The sequence below is a fragment of the Hordeum vulgare genome, chromosome 7H, assembly GCF_904849725.1.
Source record: "Hordeum vulgare subsp. vulgare chromosome 7H, MorexV3_pseudomolecules_assembly, whole genome shotgun sequence".
NCBI lineage: Eukaryota > Viridiplantae > Streptophyta > Magnoliopsida > Poales > Poaceae > Hordeum > Hordeum vulgare.
This window is the reverse complement of record NC_058524.1, coordinates 88,078,155-88,105,390: the sequence shown is the minus strand read 5'-3', so window position 1 is coordinate 88,105,390 and position 27,236 is coordinate 88,078,155. Positions and strand designations below refer to the sequence as shown.

Genomic DNA, 27,236 nt, shown 5'->3' with positions numbered 1-27,236 from the left:
GGTAAGATGATTTAAGAATGATGGTAAGATGCATGGTTGAAAACTTGAAGACTTACAAGGCTGAATGTAGGAAGAGGCGGAACAGGAGGAAGATCCGGCAAAGTTGAACACTGCATGTTATTACTGAACCGAGCAAACGTCTCCTGCAGGGCTGCCTGTTGTTTAGCCATGAATTCTTGCTGCTGAATTAGGGTTTGCTGCATTTTCATGGCTTGCTCTTGTTGAAGTAGGGCATTGGCCTGAGCTTCCTGTCGTAGCCTGCTTTCTTCCTCTAGGCGGACCTACAATATGCCAGCACAACAAGTTCACCATCGTTGCAATGCAAAGATAAAATCAGAAGGAAGATCAGTGAAGTAAAACATACATGGAACTGATGCAGCATGTCCATCCGAGGTTGTGGGCGACGCTCAATAGCAGGACCTGAGCTCGATGTGGTAGCACGAAGGTGGGCGAGTTTTGGAATGTTCTTCTTACGAATGGAACCGTCACCAACATATAACCGGCCACGCTTCTTGCCTTCTCCCGACTTGAGGGAAACCATAACGTCAATGTCTTGTGAGGCCGGATCAGAGTCGGGCCCGTTGCACTCCTTGAACTTCCCACTATATGCATTAATCCTAAAGCCAGCCCCTGGGTTGACCCACCCCCCTTCCGGTTTCTTTGACTTACGTGAGAGACATAATCCCGTGAAGGTATTGAGAAGCTCTTCACCCTCACCTCTCTCCCTATTCTGCAATAGAAGCAATAATATCCATAAGGGCACAAGTTGAGAAGTTCATAAACCAAATGATATTATTACCTTCTTCTGCACGTAAGCATGGAGGTTGAGGTTGCCTTGAAGGTGTACCGGACCACCCATCAAGGCACGCCGCTCCGAAGCCGCTGTGTGTGTGGCCCTCCACTCCGGGTTTATCCACCTAGATATGATTTGCTGGTAGCAAGGAATCTTGTTGTTGCACCACGGAGGAACCGCCTGAAACATGTCAAATATATCCAACTTAGGAATGAAACTAAGTTGTTTTAATCCAGGCAATCACAGCTAAATGAAAACTACCTTCATGTACATGGAACGGGTGAGATGCACTCTACGGGCTAGCGCCTTTGGGAGAAGCATCTTGCGTTCATAGGCGAAATACTTCACCACGGAATTGACACGAGCATGGTAAGGCATGTCTTGGACAACCTTCTTGGCAATCTCCTCCACAATATCATTAGCTTCATCCTCCATACCCTCAACGCAAGTAAAGAAGTCCTACGAAAGTACATCAATTCGCATAAAACAGTTATTGATGCAATGATTTTGAATATTGCTAAAGAAATAACTATGAAAACTGACTAAGAATTTTACCCAAAAATCGTTGACCACCCGCTCTGCAGCATTGCGGTATTCCCTGCCCCACTTGTCTTTCGTATCTGGAGCGCATTTCCAATGCTCCCAAGACCAAGCTGGCTCCTCCTCACCGTCTCCTATGGAAACCAGGCCAGGGTAATGATGCCTGCAAAGACAACCAATGATGGTGCTTGGCTGGCGTGGCGGGAATGTGGTTTCTGGAATAACCATGAAGGCCCTGCACAATAAAAAGGCAAGTGAGTTAGTATTGGCAAAAAACTTGAATGTAAAGACATAGTTAAGAGTCCACAAAAGCACTTACTTCTCACCGACTGGTTTAACAATGATCCCTTTATGTGGATATGGCTCTTGAGACCCCCTATTCGCAATGTATTCATATTCACTCCCTTCATTATATTTCCTGCGTACCCATCAGGGAACCGCAATTTATCCAAGACCCACTTCATCATTACCTTCCTATGCTTCCTTCCAGGGCAGAACGGGGCTGGTGGCTTGCACCACCCTTTTCTTTTGGGTCCGGGTTCGACCATTTTTAAATCTGGCCTATCACAGAGTTTCTCTTGATCAAGTCTGGCCTTGACATTGTCCTTCGTCTTCTCAGTGTCAAAGATTGTGCCAAAAAGGGCCTCGGCGATATTCTTTTCAGTGTGCATTACGTCAATGTTATGTGGGAGGAGGAGATCCGCAAAGTAAGGGAGCCTCCATAGGCATGGTATGTGAGTCCAGTTATGTGTCTCTCCATATCCCACAAAACCTGACCCATTGGCATTGGGCTGGAGACCATCTAACTGAGCCTTGATCATGTGACTGGTCATCACAGGTGGTGGTGGAGCATCAATAACTTTACCTTTCTCGAAGTTTTTTTTGTCTTGTCTGAATGGATGATCAGGATGAAGGAACTGACGATGCTTGTCAAAGCAGGTATACTTCCCACCTTTCTTCAGCCAATAGAACATTAGATTCTGCATACACACCGGGCAAGGCCACTTCCCATGTACGCACCAACCGCAGAAGATTGCACGTGCTGGTAGGTCATGCAGGGATGTGAAGTACCAAACATACATATCAAAGTGTTTCTTTGTTAGGGCGTTGTATGTCTGTATCCCTTTATCCCAAGCGACCATCAAGTCATCCACAAGCGGCTCCAAGTACAAACTCATCTTCTTGCCTGGATATTCAGGACCTAGAATTACCAGTGACAGAAACATGTATTGTCGTTTCATGCAGAAGCCAGGGGGGAGATTCATCGGAATAACAAACACAGGCCAACAGCTGTATGTGGCATTAGTCATACCAAATGGATTGAACCCATCAAGTGTTATCGCAATAGCTACACTGTCCTGTTTACCAGCTTTGTTTGGGTATCGCTTAACAAAATCCTTCCATGCTTCAGCATCAGACGGATGTATCATGACACCAGGCCGGTATCTAGTCCCTTCTGCCGCCCACTTCATGTTTTAGGCAGACTCCGCGGACATAAAGAGACGTTGGATCCTTCGTATGGGATCAAGATACCGAAGGACCTTGTGTGGGATCTTGAGCTGCCTCTTGTGACCATCATCACCGTCAACCTCAATATACCTAGAGGATTGGCACTTTGGGCAGTAATTATCATTCGCGTGTTCTTTCCTAAATAAGATACATTTGTTTGGACAAACATGTATCCACTCATATGGCAGCTTAAGTTCACTGAAGATTTTGTTTGACTCATACATGTTCTTTGGCAAAATGTTGTCTTTTGCCAAAAGAGCGCGAACAACGGTCAGAAGTGTATCAAAGGAAGATCTAGTCCAGCCAAACTGGGCTTTCACAGCAAGCAGGCGTGCCATGCCATCCAGTTGAGTGACCTCTGTATGCCCGTGTAAGGGTCTTTGTGCCCCATTCAAAGTTTCATAAAACTTACTCGTCATTTGCTCCTCATCCTCCTCCCCCAGCCCCTCTTCACCTATGGCAGGATTTTCGGGCGCTGCAGCATTTTCTAGGTCATCTAGCATGAATTCAACATGAGTAACATATTCGGGTGAGTCTGTGCGTTGTCGTACCACCGACTCTCTCGCACGCTGGGGCTCAAACTCACCATGCGCGACCCACCGATGGTAGTTTGGCATAAACCCATTCTTAAGAAGGTGCCAACCCATTTCATCCTTTCTTTTTTCCTTGTTGTTCCCACAACTGGTGCAAGGGCACCAAACTCCACCATGTCCTGTGTGCCTGGCAAATGCTACTTCCAAGAACTGATTTGTCTTTGTAATCCATTCTGGAAGCACATCCCCTCCACTCAGTCGTCCACTATACATCCACTCACGATCCTCCATCTGATGTGTTTTTGATTGACCAAGTAGTTTCAACCAGTATTAGTTCAATTAATACAACTATTCAATTTTTACGGCATGAACTCAAAACTACCTAATAGGTAAGGATGGGTCCTAATCCCACCCGAGGATGTGTAGGTTGGCTTCGCTTTCATGCCCTACTCCGATCCGACACAGAATTTTGGCAGCACCTCCCCGCTGTTCTCCAAATACACGTCTCGACATAAGCAGAGAGAATGTGTATCCGGAGAACAACGGGGAGACGCTGCCAAAATTCTGTGTCAGATCGGAGTAGTGCATGAAAGCGAACCCAGCCTACACATCCTCGGGCTGTCCATGGAAAACGCTGGACAATTCGAAAGAGTTACGGTTATAAATATGCAAAGAGTTGCATATTTATAAATAATGTAACTTTTTCGAACGGGAGACGCATAGGTAACGCGACTAGCTAGCTACATGATTTACATATATATAAATCCTTTGAGGCAAATTATTCTTACCCTCGAAGTGTGCTCGGCAATGGTTGTCCCTCCAGCAAAAAGCCTTGCCATGACCCTTCCAATGTCAAATTGATGTGTGTCCTACAATAAAGTGAAAACTAGAATCAAACATAATTCACATGCACAAACCAAAACACAACATATTCTACAGTTCCTTAATAAGTCGTTCTTCGTTTATTTGCCACCCGACATGTTTGATAATTATCCACGTTCCTCCTGTTATATCATCCATAGTTACTATTACTTCAAAATTAAACTAACCCAAGAAATTATTAGCAAGACCAAATTCCAAATGGCTTTCTTTAATGTAATTCTCAAACAAATCAGATTTTCTGTTGTTTTCTGTTGCACCACCTTTCAAACACCTTTCTCAAACTATAATGTAAGAATCTACAACCTTTCAAACATTTCAGGTTGTTTTCTGTTGCACCACCAACAAACAAATGAATCTCTGATTTTAAATCACCTAAAACTTGACACCACTTCATAGCATATCTGCATATCCACCTTAGCTACATAGATACATGCACCACCGAAAATGAACCTTCCACCTCAAATAATGCTAGGAGGAGCACCTTGCTGCTGGAGGAAAATCTTCTAGCACCTTGGTGCTGGAGGAAAATCTTCTAGCACCTTGCTGCTGGAGGAGCCTAGTCTGTGAGCACCTTGCTGCTGGAGGAGCCTAGTCTATCTGCAAAAACAGAAACACCCAGTCAGAGAGATAAGAGAGAGAGATATAGGGAGAGAGAGAGACTTACCAGTGCAGGGGCCGGTGGAGGGGGCTGGTGGAGGGGCCGGTGGAGGGGGCTGGAGGGGGCTGGTGGAGGGGCCGGTGGAGGCGGCTGGTGGAGGGGCCCGTGGAGGCGGCTGGTGGAGGGGCGGTGGAGGGGCCGGTGGAGGGGCGGTGGACGGCCGACGGTGGAGGGCTGGTGGAGGGGCCGGCGCAGGGGCGGTGGAGGGCTGGCGGTGGAGGGCCGACGCAGGGGCGGTGGAGGGCCTGCGGTGGAGGGCTGGTGGAGGGGGCGGTGGAGGGCCGGCGCAGGGGCGGTGGAGGGCCGGCGGTGGAGGGCTGATGGAGGGGGCCGGCGCAGGGGCGGTGGAGGGGGCTGGTGCGGTGGAGGTAGTTGGGGTGGGGAGCTCCGGTGCACGGGCAGCAGTGCTGGGATCTGCTGCGCGAGGTGGAGGGGAGAGGTGAGTGACCGCAGGATTTGAAAAAAAAAACAGAAAGCGCGGTCTATTTTGGAGAAAGCGCGCGTGATATTTGGCTAACTCCCGCGTTTTCTGTATATGGAGTAAGCCGGGAGCAAAAATGTAAGCCGAGTGCCCTATGACAAGTACACACGGCTTACACATGAAAATATGTTCATGTGTGTGCAAATTCGTGTTTAACTTCTATTTTGAATATACGTGTTTAACTTCCATGACATTCATCTGGTATGGTATTTAATTACTTCAAATTCACATCATAGTTTTTCTATTGACATGACGAAGAAATACCTAGAGCAATACTGTAAGGTTTTTAGATTACTATTAAGGCATTACGTATAGTGCCAAATTTTATTTCTTTTACATACTTCGAGAAAATAAAAATGTTGGTTGCACTAAATCTAATCTTGAAACTTTGGCAGGAATAAAATTGGTTTCTTTATGGCTCTTAACCATATGATGTCCTATGTGATGTATTTTTGACATGGGTATGCCTTGTGTAGTCGTGGGAGGGGCAGCCCCAGTCCTCAGGATCAGGCATGACGTCATCACATGCCCCTTGTAGGGTGTCGTAAAAGTTTGGACGCGGTCTGGGTGGGCCTTACCCGAGGCCGTTTGTAAACTGCACCATCTTCGAGGTAGTCTCTTGGTATCGAGAGGGAACGTTTCACGTTTGTGAAGGAAGTGTCGGTCATGTTGCTCCATTGGCATCGAAACTCCTCGTGCACTCAGAGGAGGCCATCAAATAACACGTGTCAGGCCCCCGCATTTTTCTGACCCGCCTACAATATTTGAGACATTATTGCAATTCTAGGGTTTCAGTGTCGGAAATTGCAGATCTGCAAGGCGACACATGAAATCATGCCCAGAAGAAGCATGGAAAATCCTATGTGATGTATTTGTGACATGGGTATGCCTTGTGCAGTCGTGGGACGTGCAGCTCCAGCCATCGGGGGTACGAAATCACTTGGGTGACATGCCTCATCAAACCGTTTGAAGCCTCGGAAAATGGTACGATGCCATACATCATCACATGCCCCTTTTACGGTGTCGTAGAAGTTTGGACGCGGTCTGGGTGGGGCTTACCCAAGGCCGCTTGTAAACTGCTCCATCTTCGAGGTATTCTCTTGATATCGAGAGGGAACGTGTCACGTTTGTGAAGGAAGTGTTGGTCATGTTGCTCCGTTGGCATCGAAACTCCTCGTGCTCTCAGAGGAGGCCATCGAATGACACGTGTTAGGCCCGTGCATTTTTCTGACCCGACTACAATATTTGAGACATTTATTGCAATTCTAGGGTTTCAGTGTCGGAAATTGTAGATCTGCAAGGCGACACATGAAATCATGCCCAGAAGAAGCATGGAAAATCCTATGTGATGTATTTGTGAATGGGTATGCCTTGTGCAGGCGTGGGAGCGGCAGCCCCAGCCATCGGGGGTACGAAATCACTTTGGTGACATGCCTCATCAAACCGTTTGAAGCCTCGGAAAATGGTACGATGCCAGACATCTTTAGGATCAGGCACGACATCATCACATGCCCCTTGTACGGTGTCATAAAAGTTTGGACGCGGTCTGGGTGGGGCTTACCCGAGGCCGCTTGTAAACTGCACCATCTTCGAGGTAGTCTCTTGGTATCGAGAGGGAACGTGTCACGTTTGTGAAGGAAGTGTTGGTCATGTTGCTCCGTTGGCATCGAAACTCCTCGTGCTCTCAGAGGAGGCCATCGAATGACACGTGTCAGGCCCGTGCATTTTTCTGACCCGACTACAATATTGGAGACATTTATTGCAATTCTAGGGTTTCAGTGTCGGAAATTGCAGATCTGCAAGGCGACACATGAAATCATGCCTAGAAGAAGCATGGAAAATCCTATGTGATGTATTTGTGACATGGGCATGCCTTGTGCAGGCGTGGGAGGGGCAGCCCCAGCCATCGGGCATACGAAATCACTTGGGTGACATGCCTCATCAAACCGTTTGAAGCCTCGGAAAAGGGTAGGATGCCAGAAATCCTCAGGATCAGGCACGACGTCATCACATGCCCCTTGTAGGGTGTCGTAAAATTTTGGACGCGGTCTGGGTGGGCCTTACCCGAGGCCGTTTGTAAACTGCACCATCTTCGAGGTAGTCTCTTGGTATCGAGAGGGAACGTGTCACGTTTGTGAAGGAAGTGTCGGTCATGTTGCTCCGTTGGCATCGAAACTCCTCGTGCTCTCAGAGGAGGCCATCAAATAACACGTGTCAGGCCCCCGCATTTTTCTGACCCGCCTACAATATTTGAGACATTATTGCAATTCTAGGGTTTCAGTGTCGGAAATTGCAGATCTGCAAGGCGACACATGAAATCATGCCCAGAAGAAGCATGGAAAATCCTATGTGATGTATTTGTGACATGGGTATGCCTTGTGCAGTCGTGGGACGTGCAGCCCCAGCCATCGGGGGTACGAAATCACTTGGGTGACATGCCTCATCAAACCGTTTGAAGCCTCGGAAAATGGTACGATGCCAGACATCATCACATGCCCCTTGTATGGTGTCGTAAAAGTTTGGACGCGGTCTGGGTGGGGCTTACCCGAGGCCGCTTGTAAACTGCACCATCTTTGAGGTATTCTCTTGGTATCGAGAGGGAATGTCTCACTTTTTTGAAGGAAGTGTTGGTCATGTTGCTCCGTTGGCATCGAAACTCCTCGTGCTCTCAGAGGAGGCCATCGAATGACACGTGTCAGGCCCGTGCATTTTTCTGACCCGACTACAATATTTGAGACATTTATTGCAATTCTAGGGTTTCAGTGTCGGAAATTGCAGATCTGCAAGGCGACACATGAAATCATGCCCAGAAGAAGCATGGAAAATCCTATGTGATGTATTTGTGAATGGGTATGCCTTGTGCAGGCGTGGGAGGGGCAGCCCCAGCCATCGGGGGTACGAAATCACTTTGGTGACATGCCTCATCAAACCGTTTGAAGCCTCGAAAAATGGTACGATGCCAGACATCTTTAGGATCAGGCACGACATCATCACATGCCCTGATGGGGTCATAGTCCTAGGGTAGGGTCATAGGCCTGCCATGGAGGTCCTACCCAAGGACTACCCCTCACAAAGGACAAGGCCCTTAGTCAGTCCCGACTGAATAAAGGAGTCCCCATCATTCAGTCGGTAACAGGTCATCAACCATCCAGTCGGAGACTAGCATTCGGAGGATACCAAGCTAACCGACTGGATACACTCGGTACATCGTAACCTCTCTGGAGGGAAACGGCCGTACGTTTCCGGGTGCATTTATTAGCATTTAGAGCATACGTTACCTGTAACGTACGCATTCAATCCCCACTACTCCACCCCTGTACCGGAACCGTTGTGGAGGGCAGCGCACTCTATATAAGCCGCCCTCCCCCACTGGTAAAGGGGTTAGCAAATCATTGTATTCCATATTCCACTCGACAACAAGCTCCGAGAGCACTGAGACGTAGGGCTGTTACCTCCACCGTAGAGGGGCCTGAACTCATACAACCTCGCCGTAGCTAGGACTCTGCCCATCTCATTCGTACCCTACACATCTACTGTCAGGCTTATACCCACGACATGCCCCTTGTACGGTGTCGTAAAAGTTTGGACGCGGTCTGGGTGGGGCTTACCCGAGGCCGCTTGTAAGCTGCACCATCTTCGAGGTAGTCTCTTGGTATCGAGAGGGAACATGTCACGTTTGTGAAGGAAGTGTTGGTCATGTTGCTCCGTTGGCATCGAAACTCCTCGTGCTCTCAGAGGAGGCCATCGAATGACACGTGTCAGGCCCATGCATTTTTCTGACCCGACTACAATATTTGAGACATTTATTGCAATTCTAGGGTTTTAGTGTCGGAAATTGCAGATCTGCAAGGCGACACATGAAATCATGCCCAGAAGAAGCATGGAAAATCCTATGTGATGTATTTGTGACATGGGCATGCCTTGTGCAGGCGTGGGAGGGGCAGCCCCAGCCATCGGGGGTACGAAATCACTTGGGTGACATGCCTCATCAAACCGTTTGAAGCCTCGGAAAAGGGTAGGATGCTAGAAATCCTTAGGATCAGGCACGACGTCATCACATGCCTCTTGTAGGGTGTCGTAAAAGTTGGACGCGGTCTGGGTGGGGCTTACCCGAGGCCGTTTGTAAACTGCACCATCTTCGAGGTAGTCTCTTGGTATCGAGAGGGAACGTGTCACGTTTGTGAAGGAAGTGTCGGTCATGTTGCTCCGTTGGCATCGAAACTCCTCGTGCTCTCAGAGAAGGCCATCAAATGACACGTGTCAGGCCCCCGCATTTTTCTGACCCACCTACAATATTTGAGACATTTCTTGCAATTCTAGGGTTTTAGTGTCGGAAACTGCAGATCTGCAAGGCGACACATGAAATCATGCCCAGAAGAAGCATGGAAAATCCTATGTGATGTATTTGTGACATGGGTATGCCTTGTGCAGGCGTGGGAGGGGCAGCCCCAGCCATCGGGGGTACGAAATCACTTGGGTGACATGCCTCATCAAACCGTTTGAAGCCTCGGAAAATGATACGATGCCAGAAATCCTCAGGATCAGGCACGACGTCATCACATGCCCCTTGTAGGGTGTCGTAAAAGTTTGGGCACGTTCCGGGTGGGCCCACAACTATTTGAGACATTTATTGCATTTCTAGGGTTTTGGTGATCTTTCTACCCCCCCCCCCCCCCTCACACGGTCTATAGCCGACATGAGAGACATTCCTGTGGTAAAATGAATAAATAAATAACATTCAGGGATTAAAGATAAATGCAAGGGAAATCACTTTAGAACTTTTTTGAATTTGAAAATCTATAAAATATAAACCGAGTGCTTTTGCAGAACACACGGCATATAGTGTGTAAGCCGTGTCTACTTACCAAGCACACGGCGTATACTATGTGTAAGCCGTGTGTTCTTGTCAAGCACACGGCTTATAGTGTGTCTAAGCCGTGTGTACTTGTCAAGCACACGGCTTATAGCTCAAGCCGTGACGGCGCCGTCAAACACCGCTGTTGTAGACACGTGGCAGGTACCTTTACCGGGTGACACGGTATAAACCGAGTGCTTTCTTCATATATACCGTGTGAAAACTATAAGCCAAGAGCTTTTTCTGGACACTCGGCTTATATGATAGCATAAGCCGAGTGCGTTGTTTTTACCTGGTGTTTTTGCTTGTGTACACGGCTTATATTCAAATAAGCCGAGTACCCGAAAAAAAGAACACGACTTATAGCTTGCCACACGGTAAAACGTGATTTTCTAGTAGTGAAGTTTGATTCTTGTAATGTGTTAAGACCTAGTGTTGCTTAGAGCAACCCCACCCATTTCATCCGCCGCCGTTCGTTTGAGTCCGTGTGGACGAAAGTAATGGCCCAACGTGCGGATCCATTTCCAAAACGCGTCCGCTTTGCGTCTGCGTCGACCCATTTCTGCCTCAAATTTGGGACTGAAATGCGTCGGCGTGGCCTGGCCTACTTGTCACACATGTGTCCGCATGTGGCCGGCCTGGCCTACTTGTCACACAGCCATCCACCCACCTCTGCCTGCTTATTTAATTCGCTGACCCACTCCCACCCACTTCTCTCATATTATTATAATACTACAATGTTGTTGTCCACTTGTTTCCTGTTGGGCGCATGTGCCGACCCATTTTAAAAAACAGACACGGACAGGCCGGCGGACGATCCAAACGGACCAAAAACGGACAAAGCGCGCGTCCGTTTGGGTCGCCCCGTTGGAGTTGCCCTTATAGAACTTGTTTTGTTTGTTCATTAACACTGTATGCAACTTTATTTTTTCCAATGGCATATTATGAATGCTTATTCAGTGCCAAACTGCCAAACCATGTTAGTATGTACATCAAGGATTGATATGTCTGCGTCTGCCCAGTTTCATATTATGCCTTTCGCGTTGTTCCATTTTTTCCCCAGTATTTCACATATTGAATTTCTGTTAGATAAGCTATATAGGTACTTTTGGTTCTCCACTAAGTCCTGGCCAAATCTTCAGGGGTGGTACTAGGTCTACTTCCAAGCTTTACTTTTCTTTCTTTCGAAATATTACTTCCCTTCTAGACTTCTAGTAAAGTTCCGTGTCTTGTTTGTTCCAGTTTTTAATCTTATATTCATTTCAACCCCCAAAACAGTAGCAGCTCCAGTTCTGGAGTGTTGGATAGATTATTCAACTTAAACTGTCTCCCTGCGGAAACTTTATTCGGATGGTATGATGTTCATGTACTCTGTAAATTAATATAAGATCTTTTAGATCACTACAAAGGGAGTACTTCCTAGGAGTAACACTCACATATGCACCATACATCACACAGATAGTATTATTCAGTTACATTATTACACGGAAGCATGTATGCAAGAAGAAAACAGGGCCATCTAGCAGTTCATGGTGCAGACACAACGCTTCCGAATGCCGTCGCACTTGCCTTCGGGGAAACGCTCGGTCAGGCACACACTTGCACAGTTGGTGTCGCTCACGCACAGCCCCACAAACTTTCTGCTGTCTGACCTACACTCCCTCGCCAAAGCTACCTGCACTGCTCCCTGGAACTCTACACGGGCAAATCGATGGAGGAAATCAGCCATCTCACATACATAATTGTAGCAGTATTGTCAGTTATCTCAGATAGTAGTAGGGTGTGTACCTGTGGCCGCAAGAAGCAGGAGGACGACCACAAAGACCTTCATGGACCGATCCATTTAGTTTCTTGTGTGAGAGACTAAGAGGGTTGTATGACAGATTAAGACCTTCCAAGGTGGATTGTATGATGGATGAATGTAGAGGAGGGAGGGGGGCTTGTTATATACTTGCATATCTTTCTTGCTTCCAGGCTAAGCGAGCAGGTTTTTGTAGGGTAGTGTAACTGACTACCCACTTTTATAGGGTAGTGTAGCTGAGTACCCGCAAAAGAACAAGGATAGTACAACTCATTTTTTCTTAAGAAGCGGAGGTAAAAGATTTGCCTTATCTTTTTTGTTTTTGTGTGCGTGAATTATTGGTTTTGCTATGGGTTATCAATTGCAGCATTACTACCTGATGAAGAGCTTTGCTCTCTACACACCGACTTTCGACGTACCATCTGTAGGTAGTGTGGGATAAATTTTTCATAAGTGAATTTGTAGTTTTGTTTCTTAGGTTCTTCACAACCACGTTCTCATGTATATATTCTGTATCGCCGCTTGGAAGTTTTGGCTGACTTAGCTCCAGTACAATGTTCATTTCTGGAGTATTTAATCAAAAACTATCACAATTCATGGAACCGTGCCTATAAACACCATCCCCCTCCCTCCCCCTCCCAACCCTAGCCACCCAACTCCCTCCCCCTCCCTTCCTCGCCGCCGCGTGAGGCAGCCGCCCGGCAAGCCCGGGGCGCCAAGGATCGTGGCGGCCGGGCCTTGGCTGCCCTGCCTCTGCGTGGGAGACTTTGGATCTGGAGCGACGGCTCCATGGATGAGGCACGACAAGCTAGCGTCCGAGCCGCGCGAGCGGCGGGATCCAGTGGTCGTTGGCAGCCGGCGGCGGCTTCTGCGGTGGTCGGTGCGCGCGATTTGGCGCATCCCCTCCTCTCATGTTCGGCGTGCGGGCTAGCCTGGTCGGACCGTGCTTCCTTGGGTTGCCGGTCCTGTACAGGAGGCGCTGCTGGTGACCGGGATCTAGTTCGGGCGAAATCCCTGGCCGGCCATGGCCGACCGCGTCGACAGCGACGCCTGAGGGCGCCGTTCCCCTTCTTGGAGGTGTCGGTATGGACTGATCCCCTCACTTCCCCTTTCCCTAGGTCTCCCGGGCGAAACCCCTAACTTTGTTGGGCGGCGGCAGCGCTCACGGCGTCGTTCCCTTCTTGAAGGCGTCGTTTTGGGAACCTTGGGCTGGGTGGTGCTTGTGGGTGGTGGGCGACGGCGGTGGTGCGGCCCTATCCTAGCATGGATCTACGGGTCCGCTGCTTGGAGATGGACTCGCGTAGGTGGAGGTCGTCGTTTGGCGTCATAGTGGCGTCGATGGCGGAGGCACCTACCAAGGCTGGTACCTCAATCTGCTCTGAAGATGAACCAGTGAAAGATAGTGGCGGCGACACATGTGAGTGTGTCAGACCGGTTTGTGCCCCTGACCCGGTATGTGGCTCGGTCGGGGCCTCCGGCTTTAGATGTTAGGCTTAGGTGAGAGGTCTGGGTATTTGGCTCATCTTGCACCCCTTCATCATATGGATAGGAGTAGCGGCAAATGTTGCCAAGATGGCCTATTCAGACATATTGTTGTACTACTTTGTAAGGTCCTCGGGAATAATCAATAAAATGGTCGCATGCATCTCCGAGATGCAGAGACGGGGGGTCATCCTCCCTTTCTAAAAAAAATAAACTATCACTTTATGATTTTATCCCAAAACTACCATTTTTTTCCTAATTTATGACTAAAAACTACCATTTCTCAGACTTGGTAGTTTTTAGTCACAGATTAGGGAAAAAATGGTAGTTTTCAGGACAATCGTAAAGTAGTAGTTTGTAGGCATAGTTCCATGAATTGTGATAGTTTTTGGTTAAATACTATAACTCCGTGGAAAACTGATCGATGTATTGCCAACATGTTCGTATCGAGTCTGATACTTTGTATTGCTTCTCGATGACCTGGTTGTGTACATAGCTGCCCTGCGGGTCCTTGTATACACGTTTATACGAGACTAGGACTATATAGCAAACATAATACTACTAAGACTCAGCCTAACTCCTAATCCTATATGTATAGGGGCAACGTGTTTAATTCTCACAGAGCCGACGTACCTTTTTGGGCTCGTCCATACCTCGAGCCAAGCTTAGCTCACAGGTTAAAAAATTGATATGTCAGTAGTCTAAAATAGGCAATCCTGCAGGCTACAATCGAATGATATATACCCTGGTTACGTGTGTTTTGTTACATTGTTGACATTTAATTTGGGCATACATACATTGTACTGAACGGGAATCATCTGGCTTGTACATTATAATGATCGCAACACATAGTTGGAGCCGATATTGTTGCTGGTTTAGAGAAGATGACTCGTGTTGTATGCATCCACTCCATCATCATATTCTTGAACAAATGAATGACCTATACTCTGGTTGAATGGAGTATTTAACCAAAAACTACCATAATTCATGGAACCATGCCTACAAACTACCACTTTATGGTTTTGTCCCGAAAACTACCATTTTTTCCTAATCTGTGACTAAAAACTACCATTTTTCAGACTTGGTAGTTTTTAGTCGTAGATTATGAAAAAAATGATAGTTTTCGGGACAAAAACGTAAAATGATAGTTTTATTGGGAAACGTCGCATGGGAAACAAAAATATTCCAACGCACACGCAATACCTATCATGGTGATGTTCATCTACGAGAGGAGATTTCCGATCTACGTACCCTTGTAGATCGCACAGCGGTAAGCGTTAAGAAACGCGGACGATATAGTGGAACAACTTGCGTGATTCAAATCACCGTAGGCGTACACTCCATCCCACGATCTCATCACGATCCGTCCCGCGAACTTCATCACGATCCGTCTCGCGATCTCTGTTGGAGAACGTCGCATGGGAATCAAGAAAAGACTAAGGAGGGCAGCAAAACGCACATCACCGCCCACAAAAACTTTTGTGTTCTACTCGAGAAGACATCTACGCATGAACCTAGCTCATGATGCCACTGTTGGGGAACGTCGCATGGGAAACAAAAAATTTCCTACGCGCACGAAGACCTATCATGGTGATGTCCATCTACGAGAGGGGATGAGTGATCTACGTACCCTTGTAGACCGTACAGCAGAAGCGTTAGTGAACGCGATTGATGTAGTGGAACGTCCTCACGTCCCTCGATCCGCCCCGCGAACAATCCCGCGCTCAGTCCCACGATCTAGTACCGAACGGACGGCACCTCCGCGTTCAGCACACGTACAGCTCGACGATGATCTCGGCCTTCTTGATCCAGCAAGAGAGACGGAGAGGTAGAAGAGTTCTCCGGCAGCGTGACGGCGCTCTGGAGGTTGGTGATGACCTTGTCTCAGCAGGGCTCCGCCCGAGCTCCGCAGAAACGCGATCTAGAGGAAAAACCGTGGAGGTATGTGGTCGGGCTGCCGTGGAAAAATCGTCTCAAATCAGCCCTAAAACCTCCGTATATATAGGTGGGAGGGAGGGGACCTTGCCTTGGGGCTCAAGGAGCCCCAAGGGGGTCGGCCGAGTCCAAGGGGGAAGGTTCCCCCCCCCCACAAACCGAGTTGGACTTGGTTTGGTGGGAGGGAGTCCTTCCTTCCCTTCCCACCTCCTTTTTTTTCTTTTCTCCTTGATTTTCTTCTCTAGGCGCATAGGGCCCTCTTGGGCTGTCCCACCAGCCCACTAAGGGCTGGTGTGCCACCCTCAAGGCCTATGGGCTTCCCCAGGGTGGGTTCCCCCCCCCCCCCCCGGTGAACTCCCGGAACCCATTCGTCATTCCCGGTACATTCCCGGTAACTCCGAAAACCTTCCGGTAATCAAATGAGGTCATCCTATATATCAATCTTCGTTTCCGGACCATTCCGGAAACCCTCGTGACGTCCGTGATCTCATCCGGGACTCCGAACAACATTCGGTAACCAACCATATAACTCAAATACGCATAAAACAACATCGAACCTTAAGTGTGCAGACCCTGCGGGTTCGAGAACTATGTAGACATGACCCGAGAGACTCCTCGGTCAATATCCAATAGCGGGACCTGGATGCCCATATTGGATCCTACATATTCTACGAAGATCTTATCGTTTGAACCTCAGTGCCAAGGATTCATATAATCCCGTATGTCATTCCCTTTGTCCTTCGGTATGTTACTTGCCCGAGATTCGATCGTCAGTATCCGCATACCTATTTCAATCTCGTTTACCGGCAAGTCTCTTTACTCGTTCCGTAATACAAGATCCCGCAACTTACACTAAGTCACATTGCTTGCAAGGCTTGTGTGTGATGTTGTATTACCGAGTGGGCCCCGAGATACCTCTCCGTCACACGGAGTGACAAATCCGAGTCTTGATCCATACTAACTCAACTAACACCTTCGGAGATACCTGTAGAGCATCTTTATAGTCACCCAGTTACGTTGCGACGTTTGATACACACAAAGCATTCCTCCGGTGTCAGTGAGTTATATGATCTCATGGTCATAGGAATAAATACTTGACACGCAGAAAACAGTAGCAACAAAATGACACGATCAACATGCTACGTCTATTAGTTTGGGTCTAGTCCATCACGTGATTCTCCTAATGACGTGATCCAGTTATCAAGCAACAACACTTTGTTCATAATCAGAAGACACTGACTATCTTTGATCAACTGGCTAGCCAACTAGAGGCTTGCTAGGGACGGTGTTTTGTCTATGTATCCACACATGTAAATGAGTCTTCATTTCAATACAATTATAGCATGGATAATAAACGATTATCTTGATACAGGAATTATAATAATAACTATATTTATTATTGCCTCTAGGGCATAATTCCAACAATCTCATCATAATCCTTCCCGATCTAGTGCCGAACGGACGGCACCTCCGCGTTCAGCACACGTACAGCTCGATGACGATCTCCGCCTTCTTGATCCAGCAAGAGGGGGCGGAGATGTAGAAGAGTTCTCCGGCAGCGTGACGGCGCGCCGGTGGTGGTAATGATCTACTCCGGGAGGGCTTCGCCTAAGCTCCAGAGAAATACGATCTAGAGAAAAACTGCATGGTATAGGGCCGAGCAGCACGTGGCAAATGTCTCAAAAACCCTCAATACCTCTAGTATATATAGGAGGGAGGGAGGGGAGGAGGCAGCTTAAAACCCTCAAGGTTTGGCCGAAATTGGAGGTGGAGGAGTCCTACTCCAATCCTACTTGGAGTAGGATTCCACCTTCCCACTTGGAAACTCTTTCCACCTTGTGTTTTTTTTCCTTCTCAAACCTTATGGGCCTTAGTGGGAACTTATTCCAGCCCACTAGGGGCTGGTTTATCTCTTCCCATAGCCCATGAGACCCCTTGGGGCCTGACACCCCTCCCGATGGTCCCCGGCACCCCTCCCGACACTCCCGGCACACTACCGATGAGCCCGGAACTTTCCCGGTGATAAAAACAGGACTTCCTATATATCAATCTTTACCTCCGGACCATTCCGGAGCTCCTCGTGACGTCCTGGATCTCATCTGGGACTCCGAACAACTTTTCGTTACCAACACCTACAACTCAACTATACCAAAACGTCACCGTACCTTAAGTGTGCGGACCCTGCGGGTTCGAGAACTATGTAGAGATGACCCGAGACACTCCTCGGTCAATATCCAATAGCGGGACCTGGATGCCCATATTGGATCCTACATATTCTCCGAAGATCTTATCGGTTGAACCTCGGTGTCAAGGATTCATATAATCCCGTATGTCATTCCCTTTGTCCTTCGGTATGTTACTTGCCCGAGATTTGATCGTTGATATCTGCATACCTATTTCAATCTCGTTACCGGCAAGTATCTTTACTCGTCCCGTAATACAAGATCACGTGACATACACTAAGTCACATTGTTTGCAAGGCTTGTGTGTGATGTTGTATTACCGAGTGGGCCCCGAGATACCTCTCCATCACACGGAGTGACAAATCCCAGTCTTGATCCATACTAACTCAACGGACACCTTCGGAGATACCTGTAGAGCACCTTTATAGTCACCCAGTTACATTGCGACGTTTGATGCACACAAGGTATTCCTCCGGTGCCAGTGAGTTATATGATCTCATGGTCATAGGAACAAATACTGGACACACAGAAAACAATAGCAATAAAACGACACGATCAATATGCTACGTTCATAGTTTGGGTCTTTTCCATCACATGATTCTCCTAATGATGTGATCCCGTTATCAAGTGACAACATTTGTCTATGGATAGGAAACCTTGACCATCTTTGATAAACGAACTAGTCAACTAGAGGCTCACTAGGGACAGTGTGTTGTCTATGTATCCACACATGTATTTGAGTTTCCAATCAATACAATTCTAGCATGGATAATAAACGATTATTATGAACAAGGAAATATAATAATAACTAATTTATTATTGCCTCTAGGACATATTTCCAACAGTCTCCCACTTGGACTAGAGTCAATAATCTAGTTCACATCACCATGTGATTTGAACGAATCCAACACCCATATAGTTCTGGGGTTTGATCACGTCTTGCTCGTGAGAGAGGTTTTAGTCAACGTTTCTGAAACTTTCAAATCCGTGTGTGCTTTACAAATCTTTATGTCATCTTATAGATTCTGCTACTACGTTCTATTCGGAAATACTCCAAATATCTACTCTACTATACGAATCCGTTTCACTACTCATAGTTATTCGGATTAGTGTCAAAGCTTGCATCAACGTAACCCTTTACGATGAACTCTTTAACCACCTCCATAATCAAGAAAAATTCCTCAGTCCATTAGTTACTAAGGATAACTTTGACCGCTGTTCAGTGATTCAATCTTGGATCACTCTCTGTACCTCTTAACAGACTTGTAGCAAGGCACACATCAGGTGTGGTACACAGCATGACATACTGTAGAGTCTACGGCTAAGGCATAGGAGACGACCTTTGTCCTTTCTCTTTCTTCTGCCGTGGTCGGGCTTCTGAGTCTTACTCAAATCCACACCTTACAACACAGCCAAGAACTCTTTCTTTGCTGACCTATTTTGAACTCCTTCAAAAACTTGTCAAGGCATGCATTTCACTTGAAAGTTCTGCTCAGCATCTTGATGCTCAATGTTCAAGTAGTTTTATCCAGGTCTTCCTTTAAAAAACCCTTTTAAACAACCTTTATGCTTTACAGAAATTATACATTACTTCCAATCAACAATATGTCAACCACATATACTTTATTAGAAATACTATAGTGCTCCCACTCACTTCTTTGGAAATACAAGTTTTCTCATAAACCTTGTACAAACCCAAAAGCTTTGATCATCTCATCAAAGCGTATATTCCAACTCCGAGATGCTTGCACCAGTCCATAAAAGGATCGCTGGAGCTTGCATACTTGTTAGTATCTTTAGGATCGACAAAACCTTCTGGTTGTATCACATACAATCTTTCCTCAAGGAAACCGTCGAGGAAACAATGTTTTGACATCCTATGTGCAATATTTCATAAATAATGCAGCATCTACTAAGATAATTCTAACAGACTTTTAGCATCGCTATGAGTGAGAAAGTCTCATCATAGTCAACTATTTGATCTTGTCGGAAACATCTTTGCGACAAGTCGAGCTTTTCTTAATAGTGACTTATCACCATTATCGTTTGTCTTTCTTTTAAAGATCCATCTTTACTCAATAGTCCTACGACCATCAAGTAGTTCTTCCAAAGTCTATACTTTGTTTTCATACATGGATCCTCTCTCGGATTTTATGGCCTCCAGCCATTTGTCGGAATCCGGGCCCACCATCGCTTCTCCATAGCTCGTAGGTTCATTGTTGTTCAACAACATGACCTCCAAGACAGGGTCACCGTACCACTTTGTAGTAGTACGCGACCTTGTCGACCTACGAGGTTTGTAGTAACTTGATCCAAAGCTCAATGATCACCATCATTAGTTTCTACTTCAATTGGTGTAGGCGCCACAGGAACATCTTCCTGCGCCCTGCTACACACTGGTTGAAGTGACAGTTCACTAACCTCATCAAGTTCCACTACCCTCCCACTCAATTCTTTCGAGAGAAACCTTTCCTCGAGAAAGGACCCGTTTCTTGAAACAAACACTTCGCTTCCGGATATGAGATAGGAGATGCACCCAACTGTTTTGGATATCCTATGAAGATGCATTTATCCGCTTTGGGTTCGAGCTTATTAGTCTAAAACTTTTTCACATAAGCATCGCAGCCCCAAACTTTTAAGAAACGACAGCTTAGGTTTCTCCAAACAATAGTCTATACCGTGTCATCTCAACGGAAATACGCGGTGCCCTATTTAAAGTGAATGTGGTTGTCTCTAATGTATAACCCATAAACGATAGTGGTAATTCGATAAGAGACATCATAGTATGCACCATATCAAATAGGGCGTGGCTATGACGTTCAGACACATCATCACACTATGGTGTTCTAGGTGGCATGAACTGCGAAACAATTTTCACTTTGTCTTAACTGCGTACCAAAAACTCGTAACTCAGATATTCATCTATATGATCATATCGTAGACAGTTTATCCTCTTGTCACGATGATCTTCACTCTGAAATTGCTTTGAACTTTTCAATATTTCAGACTTGTGATTCATCAAGTAAATACTCCTGTATCTACTCAAATCGTCAGTGAAGTAAGAACATAACGATATCCACTGCGTGCCTTAGCACTCATTGGACTGCACACATCAAAAATGCATTACTCCCAACAAGTTACTCTCTTATTTCATGTGGCATGTTTTGCATGTCTCGGGTGATTCAAAATCAAGTGAGTCCAAACGATCCATCTCTATGGAGTTTCTTCATGCATTTTATACCAACAGGTATGGTTTGCATGTCCCAAACGTTTCAAAAATGAGTGAGTACAAAGATCCATCGGCATGGAGCTTCTTCATGCATTTTATACCAACATGACTCAAGTGGCAGTGCCACAACTAAGTGGTACTATCATTATTACTTTGTATCTTTTGGCACCAATATTATGAACATGTGTAACACTACGATCGAGATTCAATAAACCATTGAGGCTAATTATTCAAGCAAATAGAATAGCTATTATTCTCTTTAAATGAATAATCATATTGCAATAAACACGATCCAATCATGTTCATGCTCAACGCAAACACCAAATAACAATTATTTAGGTTTTACCACCAATCCCGATGATAGAGGGAGCGTGCGATGTTTGATCACATCAACCTTGGAAACACTTCCAACACGTATCGTCACCTCGCCTTTAGCTAGTCTCCGTTTATACTGTAGCTTTCCTTTCGAGTTACTAATCACTTAGCAACCGAACCGGTATCCAATACCCTCGTGCTACTAGGAGTACTAGTAAAGTACACATCAATATCATGTATATCAAATATACTTCTGTCGACTTTGCCAGCCTTCTTATCTACCAAGTATCTAGGGTAGCTCCGCCTCGGTGACCGTTCCCCTCATAACAGAAGCACTTAATCTCGGGTTTGGGTTCAATTTTGGGTTTCTTCATTAGAGCAGCAACTGGTTTGCCGTTTCATGAAGTATCCCTTCTAGGCCTTACCCTTCTTGAAACTAGTGGTTTTACTAACCATCAACAATTGATGCTCCTTCTTGATTTCTACTTTCGCAGTGTCAAACATTGCGAATCACTCAAGGATCATCATATCTATCCTTGATTTGTTTATAGTTCATCACGAAGCTCTAGCAGCTTAGTGGCAGTGACTTTGGAGAACCATCACTATCTCATCTGGAAGATTAACTCCCACTTGATTCAAGCGATTGTTGTACTCACACAATCTGAGAACGTGCTCAACGATTTGAGCTTTTCTCCTTTACTTTGTAGGCAAAGAATCTTTTCGGAGGTCTTATACCTCTCAACAAGGGCACGAGTATGAAATATCAATTTCATCTCTTTGAACATCTCCTATGTTCTGCGACGTTTTCAAAACGTCTTCGGCGCCTTGCTTCTAAGCCATTAAGTATTGCACACTGAACTATCATGTAGTCATCAAAGACATGTATGTCAGATGTTCGCAACATCCACAGACGACGCCCGAGGTACAGCACACCGAGTGGTGCATTAAGAACAAAAGCCTTCTGCACAGCAATGAGGACAATCCTCAGTTTTACGGACTCAGTCCGCAAAGTTGCTACTATCAACTTTCAAATTTTCTCTAGGAACATATAAAAACAGTACAGCTATAGCACAAGCTACATCGTAATTCGCAAATACCATTAGACTATGTTCATGATAATTAGTTCAATTAATCATATTACTTAAGAACTCCCACTCAAAAAGTACATCTCTCTAGTCATTTGAGTGGTACATGATCCAAATCCACTATCTCAAGTCCGATCATCACGTGAGTCGAGAATAGTTTCAGTGGTAAGCATCTCTATGCTAATCATATCAACTATACGATTCATGCTCGACCTTTCAGTCTCTTGTGTTCCAGGCCATGTCTGCACATGCTAGACTCGTCAAGTTTAACCCGAGTGTTCCGCGTGTGCAACTGTTTTGCACCCGTTGTATGTGAACGTTGAGTCTATCACACCCGATCATCACGTGGTGTCTCGAAACGACGAACTGTAGCAACGGTGCACAGTCGAGGAGAACACAATTTCGTCTTGAAATTCTAGTGAGAGATCACCTCATAATGCTACCGTTGTTCTAAGAAAAATAAGGTGCATAAAAGGATTAACATCACATGCAATTCATAAGTAACATGATATGGCCATCATCATGTGCTTCTTGATCTCCATCACCAAAGCACCGGCATGATCTTCTTGTCACCGGCGCCACACCATGATCTCCATCATCATGATCTCCATCAACGTGTCGCCATCAGGGTTGTCATGCTACTTATGCTATTACTACTAAAGCTACGTCCTAGCAATATAGTAAACGCATATGCAAACACAAACGTTAGTTTAAAGAAAACCCTATGGCTCATGCCGGTTGCTGTACCATCGACGTGCAAGTCGAAATTAACTATTACAACATGATCATCTCATACATCCAATATATCACATCACGTCATTGGCCATATCAAATCACAAGCATACCCTGCAAAAACAAGTTAGACGTCCTCTAATTTGTTGTTGCATGTTTTACGTGGCTGCTACGGGTATCTAGTAGATCGCATCTTACTTACGCAAAAACCACAACGGAGATGTGCAAATTGCTATTTAACCTCTCCAAGGACCGCCTCGGTCAAAACCAATTCAACTAAAGTTGAAGAAACCGACACCCGCCAATCATCTTTATGCAACGAGGTTGCATGTCAAGCGATGAAACCAGTCTTTCGTAAGCGTACGAATAATGTCGGTCCGGGCCACTTCAATCCAACAATACCGTCGAATCAAGAAAAGACTAAGGAGGGCAGCAAATCAAACATCACCATCCACAAAACCCTTTGTGTTCTACTCGAGATAACATCTATGCATGAACCTAGCTCATGATGCCACTGTTGGAAAACGTTGCACGGGAAACAAAAAATTTCCTACGCACACGCAATACCTATCATGGTGATGTTCATCTACGAGAGGAGATTTCCGATCTACGTACCCTTGTAGATCGCACAGCGGTAAGCGTTAAGAAATGTGGATGATCTAGTGGAACAGCTTGCGTGATTCAAATCACCGTAGTCGTACACTCCATCCCACGATCTCATCATGACCCGTCCCGAGAACTTCATCACGGTCCGTCCCGCGATCTCATCATGATCCTTCCCGATCTAGTGCCGAACGGACGACACCTCCGCGTTCAGCACATGTACAGCTCGATGACGATCTCCGCCTTCTTGATCCAGCAAGAGAGGGCGGAGAGGTAGAAGAGTTCTCCGACAGTGTGACGGCGCGTCGGTGGTGGTGATGATCTACTCCGGCAGGCTTCGCCTAAGCTCCACAGAAATACGATCTAGAGGAAAAACTGCGTGGTATAGGGCCGAGCAGCACGTGGCAAAGTTGTGTCTCAAAAAGCCTCAATACCTCTAGTATATATAGGAGGGAGGGAGGGGAGGAGGCAGCCTCAAACCCTCAAAGTTTGGCCGAAATTGAAGGTGGAGGAGTCCTACTCCAATCCTACTTGGAGTAGGATTCCACCTTCCCACTTGGAAACTCTTTCCACCTTGTGTTTTTTTCCTTCTCAAACCTTATGGGCCTTAGTGGGAACTTATTCCAGCCCACTAGGGGCTGGTTTATCTCTTCCCATAGCCCATGAGACCCCTTGGGCCGTGACACCCCTCCCGATGGTCCCCGGCACCCCTCCCGGCACTCCCGGTACACTACCGATGAGCCCAGAACTTTTCCGGTGACCAAAACAGGACTTCCTATATATCAATCTTTACCTCCGGACCATTCAGGAGCTCCTCGTGACGTCTTGGATCTCATCTGGGACTCCGAACAACTTTCGGTTACCAACACCTATAACTCAACTATACCGAAACGTCATCGTACCTTAAGTGTGCAGACCCTGCGGGTTCGAGAACTATGTAGACATGACCCGAGACACTCCTCGGTCAATATCCAATAGCGGGAACTGGATGCCCATATTGGATCCTACATATTCTCCAAAGATCTTATCGGTTGAACCTCAGTGTCAAGGATTCATATAATCTCGTATGTCATTCCCTTTATCCTTCGGTATGTTACTTGCCCGAGATTTGATCGTCGATATCTGCATACCTATTGCTTGCAAGGCTTGTGTGTGATGTTGTATTACTGAGTGGGCCCCGAGATACCTCTTTGTCACACGGAGTGACAAATCTCAGTCTTGATCCATACTAACTCAACGAACACCTTCGGAGATACCTGTAGAGCACCTTTATAGTCACCCAGTTACGTTGCGACGTTTGATGCACACAAGGTATTCCTCCGGTGCCAGTGAGTTATATGATCTCATGGTCATAAGAACAAATACTTGACACGCAGAAAACAATAGCAATAAAACGACACGATCAATATGCTACGTTCATAGTTTGGGTCTTGTCCATCACATGATTCTCCTAATTATGTGATCCCGTTATCAAGTGACAACACTTGTCTATGGTTAGGAAACCTTGACCATCTTTGATCAACGAACTAGTCAACTAGAGGCTCACTAGAGACAGTGTGTTGTCTATGTATCCACACATGTATTTGAGTTTCCAATCAATAGAATTCTAGCATGGATAATAAACGATTATTATGAACAAGAAAATATAATAATAACTAATTTATTATTGCCTCTAGGGCATATTTCCAACAAGTTTGTAGGCATGGTTCCTTGAATTGTGGTAGTTTTTGATTAAATACTCTCATTTCTGTTGTTCCAAGAGTTAACTGTGTGAAACTAGCAAGGTTTTGGATAGATTCTATATCAGCATTAGTTTGCTGCTCTCTTTTCGGGCTAAATTTATTCGTAAATAAGTTTTCCTTTGTTGTGGACAAACCAAGCCAAAAGTATGTGTGAGCCTCCATTATAGAATATAAGTGAATAACAGTTCTGAAAATCAGAGATCTCAGATATGGTTAGACAAATTATGGGCTTTAAGATAAGTTAAACATAAAATTTTCTAGGACAAAACTACCAATTCACCATGATTTCTTCACTTTGTACTTTAATTTAACAGGGTTAGAATTGCCATCGGTTCAGTGGTTGGGGCACGAATAAATAAAATGCTGGATGTTTAGGCCTTGCATAGTGCAAGCTACAGCTTGGATGTCTAGGCCATGTCTCTCTTATTTCAGACCCTACATGGTGAACTGTATTCGTTTAGAAAACTGTATATATTCTAGTAGAAAACTTTCAAGGAGGACTATAAATTTTAAAATTAATTTTGCGAAGCCACAGATTTAGCCTAAATTATCTTTACCTAATAATAAAGAGGCTATCGCTTCCGTCGGAAAACTCACCGAGGTGATTTTACAAAAAAGTCCTTGCTGTTTATGACATTCAACCCGCAGTCCCTTCATAAGTGGATCTGAGAAAACGCTTCATGTTTTCAAAAAGCCCCCTACATCTGTAAGAATTTGTAAGAGGAGCTCCCGAGCTTGACTGCACCCCAAGCTCCCTCCGTCGTAGCCCGACCCCGTCGACCTCGCGCCGTCGACCAACTTCGGACGGAGCCTCGCCGACGACCCAGGCCAGCAGTGCCGCCCACCCCTTCTTCTTCCCTCTTCTCTTTCTTCCGCCTCATCATTTTCTCTCTATCAGGAACCGCCATGGACGCCCGAGCTCGTAGTCGCATCTCCAGCGCGCCGTCGCTCAGATCCGTACTCCCTCGCCCAGATACGGCCGCCACGGACCCATTCCCGTCGGATCCCACCCGCCGCCCACCCCTTCTTCTTCCCTCTTCTCTTTCTTCCGCCTCATCATTTTCTCTCTATCAGGAACCGCCATGGACGCCCGAGCTCGTAGTCGCATCTCCAGCGCGCCGCCGCTCAGATCCGTACTCCCTCGCCCAGATACGGCCGCCACGGACCCATTCCCGTCGGATCCCACCCCAGGCGCCGTTGCTTCGCCTCTGTGCACGTTTGGCTTCAGATTGAGCGGCGGCTCCCGATCCAATCGGGATGCAGGACGACGACGGCATCGCTCCGGAAGGCGGGGAAGTGGCGGACATCGAAGAGAGACGGATGGGGTCAGGATCCAGTACCTGATGTGGGACTAAACCCATTGCACTATTTACATCAATCTATACCTACTAATAAAAAAAGATATTCTTAGTCCATCATGATATTTTATAAAAAAAAAACCCTGATGTTTTTAACATTAAACTCGTAGTATATATTAAATATTTTTTAAATATTCATATATTTTAAACCGTAACTCTAAATTTAACATATTATATATGGAATTTAATTAGAAAAATATGTAGAATTTAAATATGACATTATTTTATCTGTTAGACGTTTAATAAAAATACTATCTAGGATGCAATCTTAATAAATAAGTCATTATTCGTCTTTCTTTCGTACCGGTACTCATCCGGGTCGGGGATGAACACGTCAACAAAATCAGGATTGGAGATGAAACTGAAGGTCACTTGACTGATTCTTTGTACGTATTAAATCTACATGCAAGCCGTGTTAAAATAAAAGACCTGTAAAATTTTGAACTGCACTTTTGTAGGATAAGACCATCTTTGTTTGTGCCGTAACTACAAATTCTCAGATTATAGACCATTTTTTATA

At 46.0% G+C, this 27,236-nt stretch overlaps 1 protein-coding gene and 1 pseudogene across 1 annotated transcript; both read right to left on the bottom strand.

The window, feature by feature from the left end:
- Positions 1–4,813: 4,813 nt before the first annotated feature.
- On the bottom strand, positions 4,814–6,064 carry LOC123408366 (annotated as a pseudogene).
- Positions 6,065–11,690: 5,626 nt separating this feature from the next.
- Positions 11,691–12,186, bottom strand: LOC123410566 (defensin Tk-AMP-D5-like). The gene is made up of 2 exons (XM_045103511.1): positions 12,040–12,186; positions 11,691–11,946 (listed from the first exon to the last, which is right to left on the bottom strand). Exons 1-2 carry the CDS (start codon positions 12,092–12,094, stop codon positions 11,771–11,773), a joined length of 231 nt encoding a protein of 76 aa, XP_044959446.1. The 5' UTR covers positions 12,095–12,186; the 3' UTR covers positions 11,691–11,770.
- Positions 12,187–27,236: the final 15,050 nt, after the last annotated feature.